This window comes from Naumovozyma castellii, chromosome 1 (genome assembly GCF_000237345.1).
Source record: "Naumovozyma castellii chromosome 1, complete genome".
NCBI lineage: Eukaryota > Fungi > Ascomycota > Saccharomycetes > Saccharomycetales > Saccharomycetaceae > Naumovozyma > Naumovozyma castellii.
The window spans coordinates 438,469-463,627 of NC_016491.1; the positions used below are offsets into that span (position 1 = coordinate 438,469).

Sequence of the window (25,159 nt, forward strand, 5' to 3'; positions counted from 1 at the left end):
ATAACACCAACGTAAATCACACGGCATTTAACATAAATTACGTATATATTTCGCTCTATATCATCTATACGACCCGTCCAAGGCGGGTCGTGACCCGGTTCGTACAAAGTTTCATCTAAAACACAATCTATCAAATGATAAATAATGAACGTGCATAAAGTTGCTTCGCTTGACCAAAACATATAAACCATTCATTTCAATTGCACAACTCATCCCAGCAACTAAACCATGGATAAAGGTTACGAGATCTACGCTGACATATTCGGTGCATCAAGACTACCTGATTCAATACCACCAATATCCAATAATCATAACAATGCTGATGATGATGACGTACCTGATAAAATTGAAGATATACCAAATTTATCCTATCTGATAACGGGCGACATCACAAAGGATCTCTACACTAAATTGAACTTGAATGATGCCACGGCAAATATAAAAAGAGTATCAGATTCACAAACTTTATCCTCTAGTTCAAATGATAATTCTCCTATTACTAGCCCTAGAAAGAGTAACCCCAGTTCCACTTCCACAGAGGAAAAACATGTCCATCATTATTCTACCAAGAATATTCCATCGTCATCAAAGAGTGTGGAACCATTTATAGCGTCTCCCTCTGCCCTTCCATCTACTTCAACCTCAACGGCGGCCACCTCTCATCAAAACTTGAAAAATAGTTTCGTACCAAAGAGGAAACCCTCACTACCACAATTAGCCATGGCAACATTGAAGAAAGGCGCCAATGCAAGTCCCACAACAACTCCTACTCATTCAAGAGGTAAATCTCCCTTACAAAGTTTTGGGTTTTTTTCAAGACCAAGTTCCAAGGATTTAAATGATCATAATCCACAACAATCTCCAAAGGCGAATAATAATAACAATAACGCAGCAAGAAGAAATTCAAACTCTTCAAGATCAATGTCCATAAATTCACATTCTTTTAAAAATATCGCATCTTCTTTCCAAAATAGATCATCAAGTAATAATAGCATTAATAACAATTACAATAACGAATATCATTTGAATAACGCCACTATTAACGAAGATTATGATAATTATTCAACAACTTCTTCATCTGTACTGGGATTAGGATTGAAATCAAAAATGTCCTCCACATCATTATCTTCCAAAAGATACGCCTCCGCATCGGGAACTTCTTTGTCACATCATCATTTCCAACAACAACAACCCCAGCAGCAACAACTCCAGCAGCAGCAGCAACAACATCCACATCATCATAATCATCACTATCGTCGTGCAAGTGCAACACCAACAATGACATCTTCCGTGGCATCTATCAATAATAAGCCAATATTAAGCGCGCCCTCAAAGAAACCAAAAGTTTATCCTGCATTACTATCGAGGGTCTCCAAGAAATTTAAAGAATATATTCAATTAGGTGAATACAAGAAGGATGGTCTTTTGTATAGAAATGCATTCACGGGACAACATGCCGTGGATATCATATGTTCTATAATAAGATCATCAGACAGAAATTTGGCATTATTATTAGGTAGATCCATGGATGCCCAAAAATTATTTCATGACGTGGTCTATGAACATAGATTAAGAGATTCACCATATGAAATTTATGAATTTACTGATAATTCCAGGTTTGTAGGATCAGGTACAACAAACGCTCATGACCCACTAATGTTATTATCCTCATCATCTACTACAACGGCAAATAATAATAATAACAAGATGCCTCCTTCTACATCAGCCTCTTCCATAAATAGTGGACCAGGGCCTAGTTTTTCAGCATCGATGACCCCATTAAATACAGATATGAAAATGTCCATGTCTTCTTTATCTACTACGACAGCGAATACACCAACTACAACAACAGCAACAAATATAAACATTAATGGGGTCTTCACTCTATTGGCAGATTGTTATTCCCCCACTTGTACCAGAGACAGGTTATGTTATTCCATCTCATGTCCACGTCGTCTGGAACAACAGGCTAGATTAAATTTGAAACCAAAGGGTGGATTGAAACGTAACATATCCATGGCTTTAGATGATGACGAGGATGAAAATCCATCCTGGACGTCATCAGTCTCAAAGGAAACATGGGAATCATTACCGAAGAAGGAGATTAAGAGACAAGAAGCCATTTATGAAGTATTTATCACAGAGAAAAAATTTGTTAAATCTTTAGAAGTTACAAGAGATACATTTATGAAAACTTTATCAGAAACAAGTATTATTCCAGCTGACATAAGGAAAAATTTCATAAAGCATGTCTTTGCTCACATCAATGATATTTACTCAGTGAACAGAAGATTTTTAGAAGCATTGACAGATAGACAAAAATCAAGCCCTGTAGTAAGAGGAATAGGTGATATCATTCTTAGATTTATACCGTTTTTTGAACCATTTGTGGCATATGTGGCATCAAGACCATACGCTAAGTACTTAATTGAAACGCAGAGATCTGTAAACCCCTATTTTGCCAGATTTGATGAAGACATGATGAACTCTACATTAAGACATGGGATTGACTCATTCTTATCACAAGGTGTCTCTAGACCAGGTCGTTATATGTTACTAGTAAGAGAAATTATGAAATCATGTGATCCAGAAAAGGATAAGAGAGATTTAGAAAGTTTAAGTAAAGCTATGGATGCATTGAGAGATTTTATGAAAAGAATTGATAAGGCAAGTGGTGCTGCACAGGATAGACATGATGTCAAGTTATTAAAACAGAAAATTCTATTTAAGAATGAATATGTTAATATGGGGTTAAATGATGAAAAGAGAAAGATTAAGCACGAGGGAATTCTTTCTAGAAAAGAATTAAGTAAAGCTGACAGTACTATGGGTGGTGATATTCAATTTTATCTGCTAGATAATATGTTGCTATTCTTAAAGGCTAAAGCTGTCAATAAATGGCATCAACATAAAGTCTTTCAGAGACCAATACCCTTACCACTCTTATTTGCATGTCCAGGTGAAGATATGCCAGCATTAAGAAAATATATTGGTAACTCAGCTGATTCTTCTGGGACTGTTATTCAACCAGAATTTAACACAACAAATCCAAAAAATGCGATCACATTCTTATATTTTGGAGCAAAACATAGATATCAAGTCACTTTGTATGCAGCACAATATGCTGGTTTACAAACTTTGTTAGAGAAGATTAAGCAAGAACAGGCACGTATTATTAGTGAAACTTCATTAATTAACGTGTCCAAGATTAGTGATAAATTCTTTGATTATACCAACAAAATTAATAGTGTTACTTCATGTGATGGTGGACGTAAATTATTGATTGCCACCAATTCAGGCCTATACACAAGTAATATTAAGAGGCAACCAAGTAAAGATGGACAAAAGGCAACTATTTTATTCTCTACACCGGTTCAGTTAATTCAAAGAAATAACATTACACAAGTTGCTGTCTTGGAAGAGTTCCAATCGATCTTATTGCTGGTTGATAAGAAATTATACAGTTGTCCATTTACACTATTGCAGGTTGAAGGATCAGGTGGAACATCATTCTTCAAAAAGCATTCTAAAGAATTGATTAACCACGTTAATTTCTTTTCTGAAGGTGATTGTAATGGTAAGAGATTGATCGTTACGGCCCATAGCTCGTCGCATTCTATTAAATTTTTCGAACATGAACATCCTCTCCTTTCCAAGAATGGGACCAATACAAGTAATAGTAAGAAACATCTAAAGAAGAAGATAACAGAAGTGGTCTTTGATTCAGAACCAGTATCAATATCATTCTTGAAGGCGAACTTATGTGTGGGTTGTAAAAAGGGTTTCCAAATTGTTAGCGTATCTCAAAATGCACATGAATCATTATTAGATCCAGCCGATACTTCACTTGAATTTGCTCTCAGAGATACCTTGAAACCAATGGCAATTTATAGAGTTGGGAATATGTTCTTATTATGTTACACTGAATTTGCATTCTTTGTCAATAATCAAGGTTGGCGTAAGAAGGAATCTCATATTATACATTGGGAAGGTGAACCTCAAAAATTTGCCATTTGGTATCCTTACATTTTGGCATTTGATAGTTCATTTATTGAAATTAGAAAGATTGATACCGGGGAATTGGTTCGCTGTATTTTGGGTGATAAGATTAGACTTTTACAAAGTAACACACAAGAGATACTTTATGCATATGAGGATTACCGCGGTTTTGATACTGTGGCAACTCTAGATTTCTGGGGTTGAGTCAAACATGAAATATATAAACATATATACGTACAAATATTTTCTCTAATTACATTTTAAACGATAAAAACAACTAATTGATTAATAATAATGATTTTCGCTTGTAATTTACAGATCCATATGCTTATCTGCGAACATCGCTGGGTTGATTGCAACTTTTCTATTTTACGCGTTTATTTTCAAAGCAACATTTGCTGGCACAGAACGCGAAGTTTTTCATTTCCGTGGAAAGCAATTTTCCATCAATTTTTTTCTAACTGTCAACAAATGTCAATGGTCTGAAAAATTAAAACAATCAGGGAAATAACTTGAGATTTTATTTATTTTTCAACTTGGCTGTTGCTTGATCTTATTACTTAGTATTAGCTCCATAAAAGATTGAGCCTCATAGGTTTTTAGAAGAAGAAATGGAAAACGTTACTGAGCAAGTTATTTCGAACGCCACGAGTACATCCGTGCCATCTGCCCTCCTAGCATTCGTTGAGGCCACCCCATGGATTAGTTATCAGGTTCCATCTGTCGAACATCCATTTGGTTTGGAACTATGGCCAATCTTTTCCAAGGCTTTTGAATGTATTGCCGGTTATCCAGCCGATGAGTTCAGATTCATTCATAATGAAACTTTCTTAGCTAATGGATGCCACGCTATTGGTATAATTATTGCCTATTATATCATCATCTTTGGTGGCCAAAAGTTACTACGTACTTTGAATGCCAAGCCAATTACCTTTACCCTCCTTTTCCAATTGCACAATTTGTTTTTAACTAGTGCATCTTTGACATTATTGCTATTGATGGCCGAACAAGTTATTCCAATGGTTCACAAAAATGGGTTATTATGGTCTATCTGTTCTCCAGATGCTTTTGCTCCAAAATTGATTACTTTGTACTACCTAAATTATTTGACTAAATTTGTTGAGTTATTGGATACTGTCTTTTTAGTTTTGAAAAGAAAGAATTTGTTGTTCCTACATACCTACCACCATGGTGCTACTGCTTTGTTATGTTACACTCAATTGATGGGTCATACCTCAATTGAATGGGTTGTCATTTCTTTGAACTTAGGTGTCCATGTTGTCATGTACTGGTATTATTTCTTAAGTTCCTGTCATATCAGAGTCTGGTGGAAGCAATGGGTCACCAGATTCCAAATTATTCAATTCTTGATCGATTTGGTCTTTGTCTACTTTGCCACTTATACCTACTACGCTCACAAATACTTCGATGGTATTTTACCACATAAGGGTACTTGTTACGGTGGTGAAGGTGCCGCTGCTTACGGTTATTTGATCTTGACTTCTTATCTATTCTTATTCATCTCATTCTATGTTTCTTCTTACAAGAAGGGATCCAGAAAGAGTAAGGCTGCCAAGAATGAAGCCGCTGACAAGAAGGTAGATGAATCTTCCACCTCATCTGGTGCTAAGAAGAATGTTACCAAGGCCACATCAAGAAAAGCCTAAAGAAATTGCCTATGTGGTTTATAAATTATGTAAGATATACTCACACTATTTGATTGTTGTTATAATCAATCTTAGAATAGATGAAACTTTATTTAAAATGGAAACGTTTGATATTAATTTTGAAAAGAGTACAACCAATTTATTTATTGATAGTTTCTAGTTGATCCACTAGAATTGTACATATATGCTTGTGTGTAGATATTTATAATAATACAACCTAATCCCAGTCATTGAGGCAAGGATTTTGAAATAAATGTAGGATGTTACACTAAATGCAGGCCTAAGGTATCCAGGTTATTAGTATTGAAATCAATTTCATGAATTCGAAATTGAGAATTGAACACTCTTAGTTTGACAATTTCTTGTAATAACTTAGGATCTGTGTTACATTTGAAATCTCTCAAAAATGAATATTCTCTTCTGACAGAGGACGATGAAATGGATGAGAAAATTTTGAAAAGAACCCTAACCACCAAATTATGATTACCTTGAGCATTCGTGAAAATGTCCCAAAAATTTTCATTGATAGGTATATGGATATTTAGTAGTTCCTCGATGGGATTCAAAATGGCAGACTCTTCATCTTTATTGTTTTCTCCATTGTTGAACAGTTTTCTGTACTGTCCATTTTTTTCTTGAATAAAGTTATTTTCTTCTGGATATGTCTCATAAGCATTGGAGAGATACGAGCTAAGGGTAAGAATATAAGTATTTAATGACTTCTCAACCAATGTTGAGAAGCAAGACCTAAGAGTAACATTTTCAGGTGAGCTTGAATCATTGAAGAATTTCAAATCCTTCAGTGACCCGATTGGCAACTGGAAGAATTTATCATTTTCGTTTACCATTGGATTACCAATCGGTGTTCCTAGTTGTTCAGTTCCGTTCTCGACCGTTTGAATGGTCTCCACGTCCAGATATTTCATTAGTAAGTCCACTATGAATTGCGGTTTGCTTGCGTTGATTATCATAGCATTCTCCGACCCAAAGACCTCACGCAAAGTGTCTTTGAATATGAAAAGAGAAGGTGTTAAATATGCGGCCATGGAATGTAAATTACTTGATATTAATTTTCCCTTGTGATATTGTGCTTTATGAAGCGATGTCTTAATGGGTTTCACAAACCTTTCCACCTTGGATAATTCTAATAAGGCAATGAGATGCTTTTCAACTGCTAATAACGTTGGGATAGTATGAATAAAATTCATTGATGAAGAAGAAGAATATAATAAAAGTAATTTGTTAAATGATTTAAGCGTTGATAAAGTAACTTCCATTATCTTGAAATCCAATTGCGTAAATTTTTCATTCTGTAAAAATTGATCCATGGATTCAATGACGGGACGCAATTTTATGAATCTTTGTAAAGAATGAATTGATGTAGAATAATGGATTTTGTTAAATGGTATAACATCAGTTTCTGTATCATTTGGAATATGGTGAGAGCACCATGACATGTATCTTTCCCATTGCCATGCATCTGTTTTGATTTCCTCATAAAAGGAGTTTATCTTGTAAAAAATGGATGACGATACATCAACATGAGATAGATCAACAAGAGAATCTAAATATTTTTCTTCTTCAGTAAGTGTGGGGAGAATAGTGGAATCCATGATACTTGTATCTTGTAATGATATGTCTCGCATTTCCAGACCAAAGAACGGTGTCAGGCATGCTAATAATATTGAAGTCATGCAAATGTGGTATTTATCTTTTTCCCTTTCTAATTTTTCCATTCTCATAAGGTCGTAGCTATGAGTATCTTCAAAATTTCTATAATTATCAAACAGATTGGTTTCTTCAGAATGTTGTATTGCTTCTAATGCGTCATTGTTGGGTAATGTCACTGCTAATAACGAATTATCCAAACCTGGCATTCCTCTTGTAATTACTTCAACGTGAGCTTTAATTCTATCGAGCCTTGCTGGTTCACCGCCAAGGTCTCTTACGAAGATGGGGAATGTGAATAATGACATTGTTTTCTCATTCAATGATTGTAATGATATTAACAGGTGTTTCTTATCCCATACTTGATAATTTAAAGAAAATAATGGGATATTTAATAATAATATGAATGATGTTGTCAAAAGTTTTTCAATAGCCTGTGATTTTCCATCCTGTCTTGATAGTAAAGCATTTAAATTTAATTGTATGGGTAATTGTTCTTGTGCATGTACCAAATATCTATGTAACATTTCATCAATGGATTTTGCCAATTCCACAATATTACTTTTAATTACCTGTGGTTCCATCTTGTTTATTGTCTTGGGGAGTGCAGATAATAATACACGGAATGCAGAATTGTTAATGATATGTAAGGGTAAATTTTCCGTAGCCATTATGAGTGCAACAAGCATCCCATTGGGAAAATTTGCTATTCGATTTGCCAATTTTTCTCTTTGTTTGAAAGTCAATTGAGTTTGCTTCTTTGCTGGGACGATAAATTCATTGATATGATATGTGGAACGATCTAAAGTTCTTTTCAAATGTGCATTGGGTGATTGTTGTTGCTGCAGTTGTTCATGATGATCTGGTTGAATAGTGTTGGCAAATTCCTTATAATAGTCTACTCTAAATGACAGATTATGTTTATCCTTTAAATGAGATCTAAATTTCAAAGTTGAATTTGGATTTGTTTCTAAATCATCCCTTTCAAGCACTTCACCGCAATGTTTACATTTCACTTTAGTAAAGGGTAAATCTCCCTGTATACCAAGAAAATGTGTCCATAAAGCTGCATGTTTCTTTGCTAGTAAATAAATTGGTATCCATTTGATACCATTTACTGTAATGATTTCACCATATTTATCATCACCTATCACATATCTGGATCTGCTTTTATTATTAGTATTATTATTTGCAACGTTGTTTACGTCCCCATTTCCCATGGATAAGGTAGATTGAATATATGAAGGTATAGCATTAGCTGATGGGAACGACGAGGTCAACGTGACGGCGGCATGCTCGGAGCCAGGAGTAGACAACATGGCAATTAAAGATGTAAATCTATGATCTCGCTATATCTGCGAGAATGCTATTGTATAACTGACCTTTAACGCACCTTGGCATACCTAATTGCCAGCCATTTTAACGTTAGGTTTTCAAATTAGGTCGTTTGTTTACGTCGTGCGAAAGCCCTGTTTGAAAAATTCCAGGAAATCCGGGTACCCTTTTTCAAAGAAGGGGTCACGTGCCCTCTGTGAAGAGGCGAAAAAAAGAATGAGAAAAACCGGCTGTTACCATTTTCCATTTCCGTATGTTTGTTTGTTTGAACGCCGCGTGGTTATTTTTGTTTTTTCTATGATGGATGTTCGTGGGGGTCTCCTGTGCGGTGTGTTCTTCGTAAAAACCCGCGGCTTCGAGAAATCTCGGATTAACTAAACACGTATAAGCAACCAGTCCGATATCAGTCCACATCCGAGAAGAGACGAACGCCCCAGTTTCCCCTTTCAGCAGCTTGCCTGGCCCAGACAGAATCGCAGGCCGTGGCGAGCGCCATTTTTGGTTCAACTACGTACCATAATCCCGATTATTATTCCACTCCTCTTCTCTTCTCTTCTCCTCCACAGTTAATTTAATGGCTTGTTCTGTCCCGTTCATATGGATACCGCTAGCCTAGCCGTGCATCTAACTGCCGTGCCACGCCGTCCTGGCGTTGCGCGAGTTATCTGTATGGTCCTGGGCGTGGGTCAATGGAGGGAATGGCTTGATGGGTATACTCTGTCCCTAAATGGCGCTTAAATCTATGTTTGTTTGTACGCAATATACCTGCAAACTATTCTCTCTCATTGATTTTTCACTCTCTTTGTATGGGAATATGCGTGCCACACACGTCCGTCCTCCTTTCTTTCCTCGGAGACTCGGTTCAACTGCAATAATTCAAACTGTCCCTGGCGCCCTCTCTACGCTACGTATTCGTGTGTGTACGTAAATGAACTGGAGTGTCTGGATTGGACTAGACTGATTATCAAATTTACCGCCGTAGTCATTCTGTATTATATAAACGGATCTGTTTCAGCGATCCCGTCTTCTAATATACCTGTACTGGTATATTGTTTCCCTTTCTTACACACCCTCGCACTAAACGGTAAAGTTCTTACGTATATAGCAGCAATACATCCTATTTTTATGACTACTACTACTTCACAGTTTATTCAAAATAATGCTGCTCTTCCCACGTTGATGAACCCAATCTCTACAACTAATAACCATCATCATGAACCTTCCCGAGGATTATTAACAACAAATAGTACGGGAACATCTTCACCGACAGATTCTTCCATATTAGAACCATCGAACGGTTCATCCGCTTTCAACTCAAGATTAACGTCTCCATTAATAAGATCTAATGAACTTAATGCAAATTACTCTAATGTCCCCAGTAGATTGCCCTCCACATCTTATTTCGCTCAACACCCACAACAACAAACACCACCATTATTGAACCCAGGTTCCACCAGAGATATACCCTTACGAACAAATAGCATTCCCAATATAATAACCACCACTCAAAATAATGGCGGTGGCGGTGGCGGTAGTATCATATTACCACCCATTTCATCATTTGACAGCCTGATCCTGGCGGCACAAAGCACAAGCGTCACCAACACCAAAAGATCCAATTCATTACAGGCAGGTTTCACAATACCTGTACCTGAGGGATCCAATTTGAAAGAACCCATCCCGATCCATAAACCAAAATCAAGAAGAACATTGATACCGAGATCAAGTTCCGTTTCTCACACTAGTTCCAATTCCAATTCCATTCCCAGTTTCAATACCCTCTTAGCTTCATCCATTCAGAATTCTCCCGTAACGACACCAAGTATTTCCGCGGACTCCATCTTGAATAATATAAAGAGGGATGGGGCCTCGGAGGGATCCCAAAGTGATGTAAGTATTGACGGTGATAGTATTCATACGAACGCGACAGACAAGACGGGCTCGGGGAATAATAAGGGAAGCGTCACCAAGACAAGAAGGAAGAAACAATGTCCTACATGTCTGAATTATTATGCTAACTTATCTACTCATAAATCGACACATTTGACTCCGGAGGATAGACCTCATAAATGTCCCATTTGTGAGAGAGGGTTTGCACGTAATAATGATTTGATTAGACATAAGAAACGTCATTGGAAAGATGAGTTTAAGAAGGATAAGATGAAGTTGCTACTTTCTGAGACCGGGTCAACGGATCTCTCGACGAAGGAACAGAAGGAAATATTGAAGAAGAATCAATTGAAGGCATTACATCAAATTAGAGGTGCGTTTAAATGCCCCTATAATAAAGCTTTAATTGATTTGGATATGGAGACTTATCCATATAAATCCAAGAATTTGAATTTTACTCCCTTAAATTGTCATCAAACAGGGGTTTTTTCCCGTTGCGATACGTACAAGAATCATTTAAAGGCATTGCATTTCGAATATCCGCCAAAGACTAAGAAGGAAGATAGGGCTGTTATGCCCGGGAATTGTAAACATTGCGGGATGAAATTTGAAAATGTCGATGTTTGGTTGAACAAGCATGTGGGGAAAGATTGTGGTTACTACTACCATTAATGATGGACGGCTTGTAAATGTACTTTCATATAAGATGATAATAATAATACTATATATACTATAACGTTACTTAATTTAATTTAATGTCTTATGTCATGTCATGCCAATACATGGGTATTGTTTGTCGTTCCGTGGTGCGTATTTTGCTCCGGGGCCCATCATCCGTGGAGAAGCGAGGAAAACAGTGCCCCGGACACAAAAAGAAATAGAGTAGACTACAATATGTGCTGTTATACGGGGGCATTTGTTATTTAACGCATGTAGGTACTCTGATTAGCGGCGCAAGTTGCGTCAATATACTTTATTTCCCGAAGAGGAAAAGCCCCGACGCTGGTCACCCAAAGGGGAAATGAAAATTTTTGGGGCTGGCAGGGTGCAGTGCGGTGCACGGGCAGGCCAAGCTCATCTAGAACCGCCCGTTTCCCGGCTACGGCGCTGTCTGGGGCTCTCGATCCCGGGGGAGGGTCCTCCCTCGAGTTCGCTTTTCTCGAGCAAACAAAAGATGCGGAAGGAACCGTTGGGCGTATATCTATTTCCATTTCGTGTCCACTCACAGCAAAGAAACTTCACTGACCCACAGGGGGCCATTCCTTACGGTGCTTTCTCTCCGCGTCACACAGTAACTTTCCTGAACTGAACTGAACTGAGTCTCCTCTGACCAACAATTCGTTCCTTGTTGAAGATCAATCATTCATCCATCACCTCCCAGTTCGTTCATTCATTTAAAATAAACTGTCTCTCGTGTCCCTCTTGTCTCCATCGCTAACTCTATACCGTAAACCGTGTAAACTCTCTCTTCCTCGCTCGCTCTTAACAATGATGACAATTTATCAACTGATCGTCTCATTTATACTATTCACAACGCTCATAAGAGCAGATGTCGGCATAACGGCCCCCACAGCGGGCAAAACATATGATCTATCCGACTCTGGTGAAGTACAGATCCAAATCAAATGGACCGATGTAGGTTCCATCCCCAAGAATACAGATATAACCAAATATACATTCTCTCTATGTGCCGGACCAAATGGTAACATTGAAAATATGGCTACCTTGGGTACCGTGACACCATCAGAAGTCACAGGAAGCTCCTATGAGGCTACAATCCAGGCCACCATGGGGACTGATGGTCAATATTATATTCAAATTTTCGCACAAACCGCATCCGGTTATACCATTCATTATACTCCAAGATTTACATTGAAGGGGATGAAAGGTGCTAAAGTCGCTGAATCCGCCGCTGATACGGTACCACCCGTCGCGCAAACTATGATTACTACAGGTGCCGTCGTTGGGGTCATTGATTCAAGAAGTTTTACTGTACCATATACGAAACAAACGGGGATTGTTCGTTATGCTCCCATGCAAACTCAACCTCCTACTAAAGTGACTATGGGATCTTGGACAACAAAATTCCCCACCAGTGCTGTTACATATTATTCTACAATGAGAAAATCTATTGATCAACAAACAACCGTCACACCTGGTTGGTCTTATAACGTTAAGAGTGGTGTCAATTATGCTAGTGTCGCCCCAATGCCATCTGATAATGGAGGATGGTATGATCCAAAGGAAAGAATGACATTGACTACAAGAAAAATTAATCTAAGGAAACGTGGTTATGTGGAAGGTAAAACGGGCGCATGATTAGTTATAGATTCAATACCATAGACAGACACAATTGTAATATTAATATTAATTTAATGGACTTTCAAAGTAACGGGAAAAAGAAATATATAGTTATGTAAAATTATTTAACATATTATTCATTGTATAAATAAAATTCTTCATTCAGTGATAACTGATTCGTTTTCATTTTCGTTTGATTCTTCCTTCTTGTCCTTTGGAGGAGGAGTCAATTTGGGCATGTTTTTCCTATGACCAGTGAATGATCTGGATCTTTGACCAGAACCACTGAAATTTTTAGATTTCGTGGCTAATCTTTGTAGATCAAATTGTTTCTTCGTCATAACATCCAATTTACGACCTTGGTAAGATAACACTTCTTCAGGTTCCTTTTGATCAGTCTTTTCTTGATCAATGGAATATTTCTTTAAGAAATTTTCACATTCTTCTAAACTTTCAAACTCAACAAGTACATTACCATTAAATTTCTTCTTATGATCCCTTCTTAGACGTACTTGGTTAACTTTACCCAATTTATCAAAGAAACTTTCAATTTGTTCTTGTAATTCACTAATGTCATCACCTTCCACTTCAACGGGGAAATTCATGACTGCCAAAGTTCTCTTATTTTGTTCCATCCTCTTATCAATCTTCTTATCCTTAGACAAATCCAATGGTACTAATCTCTTGACATTTTCACCATCTTCAGACACTTGCAAAATCTTGGAATCTTTCAATAATTCTACAACTTTATCCACTGGTCTATATTTCTTCATACGATTGAACGTAGCAATGGTACTAATGGGGACCCATCCATCATTCTTTTCAGCAGTGGTACGTAAGAATTTATCATATGGGAAATTAAATTCAGAGAAATAGAACTCTACCTGTTTTAAACATTGTTTGGAAATCTCCGGCGTGAATTCAATTGGTGCAAACGAGTTACGTCTTGGGGTCGTTTGGTTTTCAGAATCAGACATTGAGTAAGGGTGGTTACCGTAATGGGCAAGATGAAGTATAAATGTCTATATAAGTAAATAATCGTACTGAAGATCTGATGAAATGGGTCGATGAGCATCTATTTAATTTCATTTCAGATCAATTTTTTTTTCTTCGGTATGCTTCCTAGTCGCTTTTTCAAATTTTCAGTGTAAAAAATTTAGGGCCGTACTGGACGATCCAAGGAAATTTTGTATGGCATATTTCAACAGATACAGTAACTTTTCCAGATTATTTATTCTTGGGTACAATTGAGGTTGTATGGTAAAGATGTGACTGTTAAAATGAAAGCCTAATTAATTTTTATTTATATTTTTTTCAAAAATATTTTTTTTAATGCAAAATCAAAAAATTCTCAATTTATCATATCAAATTCAAATGTAAATAAAAAAAAATGTTACTATATTACCATTATTAAGCATGATCCCCCAATTTACAGTTTATTTAAACCAACTTACTTTACTTCATTCTCTCTGAACTTCAACAGAATTTATTTAAATCAGAAAAGTAAATCAGTATAAAGAGCGTTACCCGGAATTGATGAAAGATCGAGATTGTTGAACAAGAGAGATTTCAAAATGCCAGGGAGACCAAAATGAAAATAATACAACAATAACAACTCTTATTTGGCGAATTATTTCTAGAATACAATTGGAATCATTGGCCAATTACAACCTTCAAAAAACAAACTAAAATGGGTGGCTTCAACACAATCCTTTACTACAATAGATGTGTATTAGGGATCGTTGTCTTATTGCTGTGTGCAGTATATGGTGTTCTTGCATCAATAGTTTGCACATTAATTGGTAAGCAGCAATATTCTCAATATTTAACTGCACGTTGTTATAGCAATGCAATGAAATATATTATGGGTATCGATGTGAAAGTAATTGGAGAAGAAAACTTGAAGAATTTACCATACATCGTTGTCTCAAACCATCAATCTGCTATGGATATCTTAATGTTGGGGAGAATGTTTCCACCAGGATGTACCATTACTGCCAAGAAATCTTTAAAATATGTCCCATTTTTGGGTTGGTTTATGGCCTTAAGTGGTACTCTGTTCTTGGATAGAACTAACAGAGAAAAAAGTGTGGGTACTTTAAACACTGGATTAGCTAAGGTTAAGGAAAATAAGAGAGCTCTATGGATTTTCCCAGAAGGTACTAGATCTTACAGTATCAACTTGGAAATGTTGCCTTTCAAGAAGGGAGCTTTCCATTTGGCTCAACAAGGTGAATTACCAATTGTTCCAGTTGTGGTCTCTAATACAAGTTCTATTTTTAGCCCAAAATATAATGTATTTAACAGAGGGACTATTATTGTGAAAGTATTAAAGCCAATCTCCACAGAAGGCTTGAAGAAAGAAGATGTTGGGAAGTTCAGTGAGCAAGTAAGAGAGACCATGGTGGCTGAATTGAAAGAAGTCGGATATTCCGATGCATTTAATGAAACCAATTTACCACCAAGTGTTGTTGAATTAAATGGGAAGATTATTTCTGCCGTTAAGAAAGATGACCCAGCTGATGTAGTTACAAAGGAAAATGATGATGACAAAGACAAAACTACCAATGCAACAAAAGAATTCTAATTTTGTGCAGTAAATAGAACAAGTAGAAAGTACATATAGACAATTTTTTTTTGTAAATTGTGAATAACAAATTCCTTTGTTTGTCAATTGCCGGCACCGTTCATTCATTCATTGTCTGCTGAAAGGTTTCGCGGAGATGAAAAAAAACTTGACATTAACATCTTCTTACCTTTATGTTCAACAATCTCTTTCTCTCATTGACAGCAATAACAACCGCAAAGTAACCCAACCAAATAATTATGTCCACCGTCACAACCACTGCCACAACCAATTCCATATTAGATAATCCAAAACAACCAAAGTTGAAAGGATGGGTTCAAACGGCATCAAAATCAGCTCCAAAACAGAATTCGAGGAAACAAAATAAAGCAAAGGCTCATCCTTCTCTACCCAAGGCTGAGAATGACGTAGTAGAGTCAGTTCAAGGTGAAAAAAATATAGAAAATACAACTGTTCCACGTCAAACAGCTAAAAAGTACAAACAGCCTAAGAGACCACCCTTTAATAGAGACGAGGTTCGAGAGTTCATGAACTCCCTATTCAAACAATATGCAGAAAGTAAGGATACACAATCGACTAAAGAACTTTTTGCTCTAAGTGGCGGAACAAAGAATGCTTCTTCTGATTGGGGTACCGTTACCACTTCTAAATATAAAAATAAAAACAAAAAATATGCATGTTTGAATAATGTGGCCAGATATTTAAAGAATTAACTATCGGAAAGATGTCTAATCCACTTAAGGACTGCCGTTGTTCAACCTTGTGGGGGTTTACATAATAATAATATTAGAGATGCATTATATTTCAATCCAACGTAAACCTTTTCCGAACAATTGGTAATTCCTATATTTATAGCACAAATCCAAAACAATTGGTAAACCATTAGAAAAGAACGTCAACATATTTAACTCTTTATAGCTATTTAATTTAAGTTCATTCAACCTTTTACTTTATTGATCACTCCACTATTTGTTACGTAATCAATGAATTTTATGACTCTTTTTCACCCTGTCACCGAGGATCTGATATTTGATAATTAACGCTAATTACTTTTTGGAGATGAGTTGATTCAGTAGTCATTTGATTGGGTTAAAGGTCTGAATAGGTTTGTATTTAAACCTGCCTTCGAACATAATAAAACAAACAAACACTATTACGACAAAAATGCCACTTTCTCGACTGGAACATTGCCTGTCATATCATTTACGTCTGCTATTACCGCAAGTATTATCACCAAGATCCTCTCATAGAGTAGCATATACCTTTTCATTACTATCGGCAATAACCTCAGGGTTCATAACATTGATATCATTATACACACACCCATGGCAGGAACATTTGAACTATTCATCGTGGCAAATTAACATGATCTCCAGCGTGACAAATTTGGGGATGTACTTGACTCCTCCTATCCTTGGAGTAATAGCCGATAATCATGGCCCAATCACACTAAGTATTATCTCAGTTCTGGGATTTATTCCAAGCTATCTCTACGTGGGGCATGTTTTCAAACATCCTGATATTGCAAATTCGGAATCATCATTCAATTTAACTCTGCTATGTTTTACTTTGATTGGAATATCTACCAGTGCTCTTTACTTTAGTGCATTGATTACCTGTACAAAACTATACCCTTCAAGGAAATTACTATCAATAAGTTTACCCACTACATGCTACGGTATCTCCTCAGTGTTTGGATCACAGCTATTAAGGATCCCATGGTTTTGGTCAAAATCGCACGGTTTGTTAGACCTGGGGCGTGTATTTGAATCATTTGCACTGATTTATATTGTAATAGGACTTTTAGCATGGATAGCAACAAGCGTAGTTTCCATGTTAAATGATAATGAAGAAAAGGAAAGCAGTAAATTAAGCCAAGAACATATACGGGAGCAAGAACATGATCATGAGCAACAACCATTACTACCGAGATCTGATGAAAGCACTGAGAATCATAACCCGATGCTAATATTTAAGGACCCAATGACATATCTTTTTGGGATTTCGATGTTACTATCTTTAGGTCCCTTAGAGATGTTTGTTACAAATATGTCATCTTTATCAAACTTGATAATAAAACGTAATATTGTTTCATTATCGAGCGAATTATTGTCAATTTATGCCATTTCCTCCACATTATCAAGATTGAGTACAGGGTTGCTCGTCGATTTCTTAACTGCAAGGAAGATATCATTAAAATGGATCCTAATGACTTTGTTGTCTTTGGGATTCATTGCACAATTATTAATTTTGAATTTGACCAACCCTTCTAGATTAGCTGACACTAAAGATATATTATGGACAGGAATCTTATTTGGCATTATTTATGGTGGTTTATTCACAATTTATCCGACAATAATTTTAATTGTTTATGGAGAGGCATTATTTGGGACAGCATATGGAAGTTTATTGATCCCCACTGCAGTTGGATCCATATTATCTTGCATGTCATATGCAAAAACTTATGATTCTAGGTGTCATCAAGAGGGTGCTACGACAACGTGCATCAATCCTGTTTACTATCTTACAAGTACACAATTGGTGCTATCCATGGGGGTCACTTTAATCGTATTCTTTGCATGGAAAAGAAGAAGGATATCTTTGTAACAAAAAACAATTTTTACGTAACGATATAATAAAAAAACTTAAACCATAACAGAAAAAAGGATCAGCTTATTGTTGTAGTATTCTTTATTTAGTCTTGGCAATGTGACTATAAATCGAGATTTGGAAGAAAAAAAAATAAAGAACTCCTCATAGGGGGCTCGAACCCCTGACATTTCGGTATCCTTGGTTTAAGACAAATTTCTTAAAAGCCGAACGCTCTACCAACTGAGCTAACAAGGATGAGTTCTCTACCAAAATTTGAGAACCTGCTATTTTTATAGGACATTCAAAAGTTTTTGATCTTGCCACTATTTGGTTATTAATCATTCTTGGTAATTATCAATAGTTATTATCCATTCTTCTTTTATTTCTTATAATTCTCGCTGACCTATTTAAATATGTAAATATCTAATATAGAGAACTTTCTAATTTTCAATCTTCAGCCTTGAGAAATTATCTTCCTGATTATATAGCAAGAGTCTGTTACTCTGTCTGTTTCCTATTTACTCTACCAACATATTTTATTATTCAAAAGCTTCTCTCGAGTTGAAACAAAATAAAGAAAACTGTTGAAAGTGAAGATCAAACAATAAAAGATAGGTGTTTATTGAATATAAGCTTTTTTTCTAGATATGATAACCTGAGAACAGTCAGTAAAACCAACATTTATTGTACTTTCATCTTCATCTTACTTACTGCCCTTCTTTTCATTCTCTCCTCTCTTTCTAGTTTAGCCTCTGGACCAGCTTCTGTATCCATATAATAGTCCCACCACCTGAATGACGATGCATAATTACCAATAAAATAATGATGATGTAAATCATGATGTTCAGCTCCAGCCCAAAATGGGATAAATTTATTTAGGGACCAAGGGAAATCATATCCAGAATGAGCGTCAATGGCTTGAAATAACCTTAAGGTAATCCAAACACATAAAGTGAAAAGATGTAACTTGCCAGTATACAAAACGTAAAGAATGGGCATACCGACAGTTCCGAATCCCAATGACATAGTTTCAATTGGATGTGCATATTCTGCTACTAAACCAAAGGGTGCGGCATACCTATGATGTTGTTTATGAATATATTTATAGAAGACACTGTAATGGAAAAGGCGATGGAGCCAATAATGCCATATATCTTCAAGAACAAAAAATAAGGAGACTTCCATTAGTATAGTTGTCCAGTTTGGGAATGGTACCTCGATTACAATTCCAATTTTTTCACACATTGGATGGAATGTCCAAATGGGGATAGCCTCCACTAGGAAATGAGAGAGAAGGACTGATTTCAAACAATAAAATTGTTCTTTATTGCTGGGAATCTTTGTTGGTTGTAATTTCCATCTTCTAAAATATGGGATTTGATCAATAATAAACCAGGGTAAACACCTGAAAAAATACATGAATTCATGTAATAAGAAGAACAGTAGACCGGTAGCCAAAATATCATTATTCATATAAGTGTACCATGCGGCCCAATACTTTTCCATGACATTTAATTGTGGTTGATATTGATAGATGCTTTGAAGGGTAGATCTAAAGGAAGTGTGTTGTAACAAGTTGGTAAAAGTAGCATTTCCGTTTTCAAAAACTGCTGAAACCATTGTCAATTGCTTGCTTTTGGTCTTGAGTGAGTTGCTTGTCAAGATAAGTAGTTAAGAAAAAACTGTCGCTATTTTTATCTGTACATTTATGTACCGTCCTACGTTGGATGTTGAGAATATAAACGAGAAATATCTTCAAGACTTCATTGAGAAACTTATACGAAGTGATTTAAGGGTGTAAATCTTTTTTCGGAGTATTCCGGTTTTAAGCTGCTTTTAATTGGGACCTGAATGGTTACTCTAGGTTTGGTAGCGCCGTCGTAGTAAGTTCTCACGGGTTCGAATTCATAAAAACGTAAAAAACCAGACTACGACGCTAATAGCAAATGATTACAGTACCACCCAAAATATTTTCTGTCCAAGATATTTTGCAATTCATTTCTCCGGACTGTCTTGCCAATGGACAATTGAGGTGGAGAAGTTTACAAAGAAATTCAAATTCCAATTGCACAGTTTCTCGAAGGCAGACACGCCAAACAATACCAAACTCCATCTGGAAAGGGCGTTAAGGTTTGGCCAGCGAGCGTGTACCACGTAGTACCTACCAGCTTCCATTCTGTGGGCACGTGGCTGTTGAAACAAGCAGCCAGCGAAAATATTTTTTTAGCAGGAACACGAAAAAGAAACGTGCCGAAAAGAACACGTCAACGACAAAAAGCAATTGACGCGTCGCAAACGCCAAAATCCTCGAGAAAGCTGCAGGGAAAAAGGAAAGACACCAAAAGTTTCATTCGTCCTCGACCTCTATTCCGAAGCTCATTTCGTGGTCCATTGTCCTCCGCACAACATATATATATGTGTCCTCTTCCAATTATGTAAGTTCTTCTTTCCTTCTATTTTTACTACTTTCTCTTCTTTGTTTTGCTCCCACCTCTTTGACTTGACTTGTTTGAATCAACTAACTAACTAACTAGTCAGCTTCTGCCTACTCTCGCTACCACATACACACAAGATACATCAAAAATGAAAGGTTTAATTTTAGTCGGTGGTTACGGTACCAGATTGAGACCTTTAACCTTAACTGTTCCAAAGCCTTTGGTCGAATTCGGTAACAGACCAATGATCTTACATCAAATCGAAGCTTTGGCTAACGCTGGTGTCACTGATATCGTCCTAGCTGTCAACTACAGACCAGAAGTCATGGTTGAAACTTTGCAAAAGTACGAAAAGGAATACGGTGTCTCCATTACTTTCTCTGTCGAAGAAGAACCATTAGACACTGCTGGTCCATTGAAATTGGCTGAAAAGATCTTGAAGAAGGATAACTCTCCATTCTTCGTCTTGAACTCCGATGTCATTTGTGATTATCCATTCAAGGAATTAGCCGATTTCCACAAGGCTCACGGTGGTAAGGGTACCATTGTTGCCACCAAGGTCGATGAACCATCCAAATACGGTGTTATTGTCCATGACATTGCTACTCCAAATTTGATTGACAGATTCGTCGAAAAGCCAAAGGAATTCGTTGGTAATAGAATTAACGCCGGTTTGTACATCTTAAACCCAGAAGTTATCGATTTGATTGAAATGAAACCAACTTCCATTGAAAAGGAAACTTTCCCAATCTTAGTTAACGAAAAATCTCTATACTCTTTCGATCTAGAAGGTTTCTGGATGGATGTCGGTCAACCAAAGGATTTCTTATCTGGTACCGTTCTATATCTACAAAGTGTATCCAAGAAGAACCCAGAAAAATTGGCTAAGGGTGAAAACATTGTCGGTAACGTCATGGTTGACCCAACTGCTACCATCTCTCCAAATGCTAAGGTTGGTCCAGATGTCGTCATTGGTCCAAATGTCACTATTGGTGATGGTGTTAGAATTGAAAGATCCGTCGTCATGGCTAACTCTTCCGTTAAGGAACACTCTTTAGTTAAGTCTACTATTGTTGGCTGGAATTCAACTGTCGGTAGATGGTGTCGTCTAGAAGGTGTCACCGTTTTGGGTGATGACGTTAAGGTTAAGGATGAAATTTACGTTAATGGTGGTAAGGTCTTACCTCACAAGACTATCTCTGCTAATGTCCCACAAGAATCCATTATTATGTAATCATATTTCAACAAGATTTACTCATTCCTTCATTCATCTATAAACATAATTATAAAAAACAATAAAATAATCAATTAAAGATATCATCATAATCATTATCATCATCATCATCACCATCATCATCATAATGACAAGCTTATTTATCACATTCATTAAACCCATATTTCACATAATGCCATTTTAGTATTGTAATATATACTGTGTAATATTCGCTTTACGAGTTTCAAGATATAAAACATAATTAGAACTGACTTAAGTACTCTAAAATTATTCACTAACGTTAGCAGGAATTAACCGCCTAGATAGGTCGACAGAACCATTTTTTAACCAGATGAATCGATAGTAGTATTAGTTATTTAGAATGACACACTTTTTTTTTTACATTGCAATGCCACCAAGATTATTAGCCTAATTTATTCATCTTGCAACAGTAATATACATTGTCCGAATAGCTGATAACATGACAAAGTTACTGGGATAGTTCTTTTGTTTGAATATACTCATTCTATAATTTTTTTTTTTTGATTTGTTTAAGTAATAATAATACATACCAGAAAGTTGTATAAACCTTCTCTTACTTTTTTGAAAATTATATGTAGATCAATAATATGTTAGCTGATGTTGACCAAATTTTGAAGGATCACTTCCAAACAATTATCTACTTCATCCGTTCCTAATTCTGTGGCTTCGCTAATCATCCTTCTATATTTATGAATCTTGGCATTATCGTTGAAGAAATTTAAAATCATTTCAATCCTCTCTTTCCTCCTCTTCATTTGCAAAAGAGTTAGTTCAGTTGCTAATTGTAATCTTTTATTGGTGTCATTCTCGACATTATCAGCGTCAATCAAAGCACCTTCACCAGTTCTCTCCAACTCAACATATTTTTTTAATCTAGCCGATTGCCTCAATTCTATTTTATTCTTCATCTCTCTTCTAAAAAAAGTAACTTCTTTCTTTAAGTCATCAATTTCCTGAATCTTGGAATCAATGTAAGGCGTTAACTCATCTTCACTCTTCCCATTAATTAATTCAATATTTTTTGAACTCACACTTTCTATAGCCCTCGATATCGTTTTCAATTTTTTCAGTAATATCTTTTCATTGGATTCGCTATTCTGAAGGACGTCATTATACGACTCGGCCATTTGCTTCATCATATTTACAATATTGGGAATACCTCTTGACATTCTTGTAGCTGCTTGAGACGGGTACATTAGATAATCTGATATCACTGGAGAGGGTGTCAATGGTGATTTAGTTACCCCATTGCTTAAACGATCTTTATCATTCTCATTAGACCCCCCTTGTTCATTTTGTTGTGTTTGGTAGTGTTCATTCATTATTTCATTTGGTGTTAACCCTTTTTTGTTTCGAATGGTATTTAACGCACCATTATTAAGCAATGTGTCAAAAAATAGTTTATCACCATTTCTGGCTGCGATGTGTAATGCTGTATCACCATTATTATCCTGTGCATTTAATAACATCTCGACACCGTATTGAGGTGAAAAATCTTTAATTTTTGAAAGAACAGTGTCAAGGTAATAAATTGCAGATGGAGTTGATGATTTCCTTTTTACGATATGATGGATCACGGTTTGTAAGTCATTATCAACATCAAATACAGTCTCATGAAGAAGTTGGAAAATTCGAGGGAAAGAACGCCTAGTGTACGAATTATGGAACATAGCACTTCTCATTAAAGGAGTTTGTCCATGAGAATTTGTGGTCCTTATGTTTGTTCCTGCAGAAAATAATGTCTCCACAATTGGTAGTATACCCATAGAACAGGCCCAATGAAATGCTGAATGTTGCTCTGGATCAATAGGAGCATCAATAAATGGTGCACTATTAGGAGGAGGTTCCAAGAGCTCTGGTGGCACTTGTTTATTCAAACGCATATCATTAGAAATAAAATAGTCGACTAACTTTGATAGATATTTGTTCACTTTATCATTAATATCTGCAGTGGAGGGTCTTCCTTGTGCTGAATATGGTGGTATTGTTGATAGTATAGGAGAAGTTCCAATGTTACTACCATAGTGGTGTTGATCATAGCCATTGGCTTGAGCAAGATCATTAGGCGATGTGGGTAACGATGGGGAAGAAGGCGTAGACGAAAGTTCCAATTTAGTATTCAGTGGCTGTCTTTGTTGCTGTAATTTCAGAGTGTTCCCGGTTTCATGATCATCTTGATCCTTTTCAATATCACTTGATAAACCATCATCTAAACTAATCTCTTTAAATTCTGTTGAATAACGTTGCTGTTCATCTACCTGAAGTTGTTGTGCTTGAAGCTCAACTCGTTTATTATCATCATCCCCAACAGATGTTGCCGTTCTTTGGATATATGGCAGTTGTTTCGTAGATATAGAGGAGTTCGGTATTGCAGGTTTTGGAAATGTCATATCACTCTGAGATCTTTGTAGTGTAGTCCCTAATTTTCTTTCAGCTTTCACTGTAGATGGTGGCCTCCCCCTTCTTCTTGTCACTACAGGATTCACTACAGTCATAGAATTATTATCCTGTGAACCGTTTATGGTTTCAAATTTTGCCCTATTCAGATCAACGGAAGTTAAAAGGCCTGAATGAGTAGTAGGCGGGGTTGATACGTGGGAAAAGCTACCCATCTTAGCTTTCTTAGGTTTGTCTGGTAGTACTGATGTGCTTGCACTCCTGGTGGCAGTTTTCTTAACAGAACCACTTCTAGATGCATGATGATGCTTTGGTGCAGCTGGTGGAGAGGCAGAACCGTCCACATGCTTAAAATCAAATAAGGCTCTCAATTCCTCGTATACATCAAACTTCATGGCAAGTTCAGTTGCAATTTCTAGTGGAACCCATGTACCTTGGTATTTCCCGAATCCACCCTGAACCTTTTCATGTTTTCTTCCCATAACTTCTTTATCAAGAATTCTTGTTCTTTTGGCCTTGGCAAAGTTGGCTGCCTTTAATATATGTGTTGCATTAACCCAGTCATCTTTCTTCCTCTTCATAACGGATCCAGTAGGATGGATTAACTCGTATACATCAACTCCAGAATATCTGGCTGAATATATTTGATTAGACATAGCAATGATTTGTAGAAACGTAATTCAGACAAGATGTCAGTTTGAATAATACTTCTGATGTAAAATATGGACAGATGTCAAAATTTGGGAATTAATGATGATATAAGTATGCGCTCAGGTTAATGGCTCGATTTAATCTCACCGTCTGAAATTCAACGTCTTTGTTTGAAAGGTTTTCAGCGCACAACCACAAAATATCAATTTGAGATTCTCTACACTAAACAGATTAATGTTTTTCCTTTTAATAATGCTTCAGTCTTTCCATCCTTTACACAGAGTAGACGGCCTTCTATCTCAAATCTACTTTCTTGTTTATTCCTAAGGGTTAACCCTGAAAAACATTCAGGGCTTCCAACATAGGGTTTAATTTAGGGCCA

At 36.5% G+C, this 25,159-nt stretch overlaps 12 protein-coding genes and 1 non-coding gene across 13 annotated transcripts; 8 read left to right on the forward strand and 5 right to left on the reverse strand.

Annotated features, from left to right (window-relative positions):
- Window positions 1-228: 228 nt before the first annotated feature.
- Window positions 229-4,203, forward strand: NCAS0A02330 (uncharacterized protein; the record flags this gene model as incomplete). The annotated part of the gene is made up of 1 exon (XM_003673134.1): window positions 229-4,203. One exon carries the CDS (start codon window positions 229-231, stop codon window positions 4,201-4,203), a length of 3,975 nt encoding a protein of 1,324 aa, XP_003673182.1.
- Window positions 4,204-4,610: 407 nt separating this feature from the next.
- NCAS0A02340 (elongation of very long chain fatty acids protein) lies at window positions 4,611-5,666 on the forward strand (the record flags this gene model as incomplete). The annotated part of the gene is made up of 1 exon (XM_003673135.1): window positions 4,611-5,666. The coding sequence occupies one exon, from the start codon at window positions 4,611-4,613 to the stop codon at window positions 5,664-5,666; it is 1,056 nt and encodes a 351-aa protein (XP_003673183.1).
- Window positions 5,667-5,929: 263 nt separating this feature from the next.
- On the reverse strand, window positions 5,930-8,653 carry NCAS0A02350 (uncharacterized protein; the record flags this gene model as incomplete). The annotated part of the gene is made up of 1 exon (XM_003673136.1): window positions 5,930-8,653. The coding sequence occupies one exon, from the start codon at window positions 8,651-8,653 to the stop codon at window positions 5,930-5,932; it is 2,724 nt and encodes a 907-aa protein (XP_003673184.1).
- Window positions 8,654-9,794: 1,141 nt separating this feature from the next.
- Window positions 9,795-11,231, forward strand: STP4 (Stp4p; the record flags this gene model as incomplete). The annotated part of the gene is made up of 1 exon (XM_003673137.1): window positions 9,795-11,231. The coding sequence occupies one exon, from the start codon at window positions 9,795-9,797 to the stop codon at window positions 11,229-11,231; it is 1,437 nt and encodes a 478-aa protein (XP_003673185.1).
- An 816-nt stretch (window positions 11,232-12,047) lies between these two features.
- KNH1 (Knh1p) lies at window positions 12,048-12,878 on the forward strand (the record flags this gene model as incomplete). Its single annotated transcript, XM_003673138.1, has 1 exon — window positions 12,048-12,878. The coding sequence occupies one exon, from the start codon at window positions 12,048-12,050 to the stop codon at window positions 12,876-12,878; it is 831 nt and encodes a 276-aa protein (XP_003673186.1).
- A 140-nt stretch (window positions 12,879-13,018) lies between these two features.
- Window positions 13,019-13,837, reverse strand: LHP1 (tRNA maturation protein LHP1; the record flags this gene model as incomplete). The annotated part of the gene is made up of 1 exon (XM_003673139.1): window positions 13,019-13,837. One exon carries the CDS (start codon window positions 13,835-13,837, stop codon window positions 13,019-13,021), a length of 819 nt encoding a protein of 272 aa, XP_003673187.1.
- A 713-nt stretch (window positions 13,838-14,550) lies between these two features.
- On the forward strand, window positions 14,551-15,447 carry SLC1 (1-acylglycerol-3-phosphate O-acyltransferase SLC1; the record flags this gene model as incomplete). Its single annotated transcript, XM_003673140.1, has 1 exon — window positions 14,551-15,447. The coding sequence occupies one exon, from the start codon at window positions 14,551-14,553 to the stop codon at window positions 15,445-15,447; it is 897 nt and encodes a 298-aa protein (XP_003673188.1).
- Window positions 15,448-15,686: 239 nt separating this feature from the next.
- Window positions 15,687-16,160, forward strand: PBP4 (Pbp4p; the record flags this gene model as incomplete). Its single annotated transcript, XM_003673141.1, has 1 exon — window positions 15,687-16,160. The coding sequence occupies one exon, from the start codon at window positions 15,687-15,689 to the stop codon at window positions 16,158-16,160; it is 474 nt and encodes a 157-aa protein (XP_003673189.1).
- A 451-nt stretch (window positions 16,161-16,611) lies between these two features.
- MCH1 (Mch1p) lies at window positions 16,612-18,054 on the forward strand (the record flags this gene model as incomplete). Its single annotated transcript, XM_003673142.1, has 1 exon — window positions 16,612-18,054. The coding sequence occupies one exon, from the start codon at window positions 16,612-16,614 to the stop codon at window positions 18,052-18,054; it is 1,443 nt and encodes a 480-aa protein (XP_003673190.1).
- A 143-nt stretch (window positions 18,055-18,197) lies between these two features.
- Window positions 18,198-18,294, reverse strand: NCAS0Atrna4K. Its single transcript has 2 exons — window positions 18,257-18,294; window positions 18,198-18,234 (listed from the first exon to the last, which is right to left on the reverse strand). It is a non-coding gene; the product is annotated as a tRNA-Lys (tRNA).
- A 426-nt stretch (window positions 18,295-18,720) lies between these two features.
- Window positions 18,721-19,659, reverse strand: NCAS0A02420 (sterol desaturase family protein; the record flags this gene model as incomplete). The annotated part of the gene is made up of 1 exon (XM_003673143.1): window positions 18,721-19,659. The coding sequence occupies one exon, from the start codon at window positions 19,657-19,659 to the stop codon at window positions 18,721-18,723; it is 939 nt and encodes a 312-aa protein (XP_003673191.1).
- Window positions 19,660-20,622: 963 nt separating this feature from the next.
- On the forward strand, window positions 20,623-21,708 carry PSA1 (mannose-1-phosphate guanylyltransferase; the record flags this gene model as incomplete). Its single annotated transcript, XM_003673144.1, has 1 exon — window positions 20,623-21,708. One exon carries the CDS (start codon window positions 20,623-20,625, stop codon window positions 21,706-21,708), a length of 1,086 nt encoding a protein of 361 aa, XP_003673192.1.
- Window positions 21,709-22,319: 611 nt separating this feature from the next.
- On the reverse strand, window positions 22,320-24,782 carry MBP1 (transcription factor MBP1; the record flags this gene model as incomplete). The annotated part of the gene is made up of 1 exon (XM_003673145.1): window positions 22,320-24,782. The coding sequence occupies one exon, from the start codon at window positions 24,780-24,782 to the stop codon at window positions 22,320-22,322; it is 2,463 nt and encodes an 820-aa protein (XP_003673193.1).
- Between the last annotated feature and the right edge of the window lie 377 nt (window positions 24,783-25,159).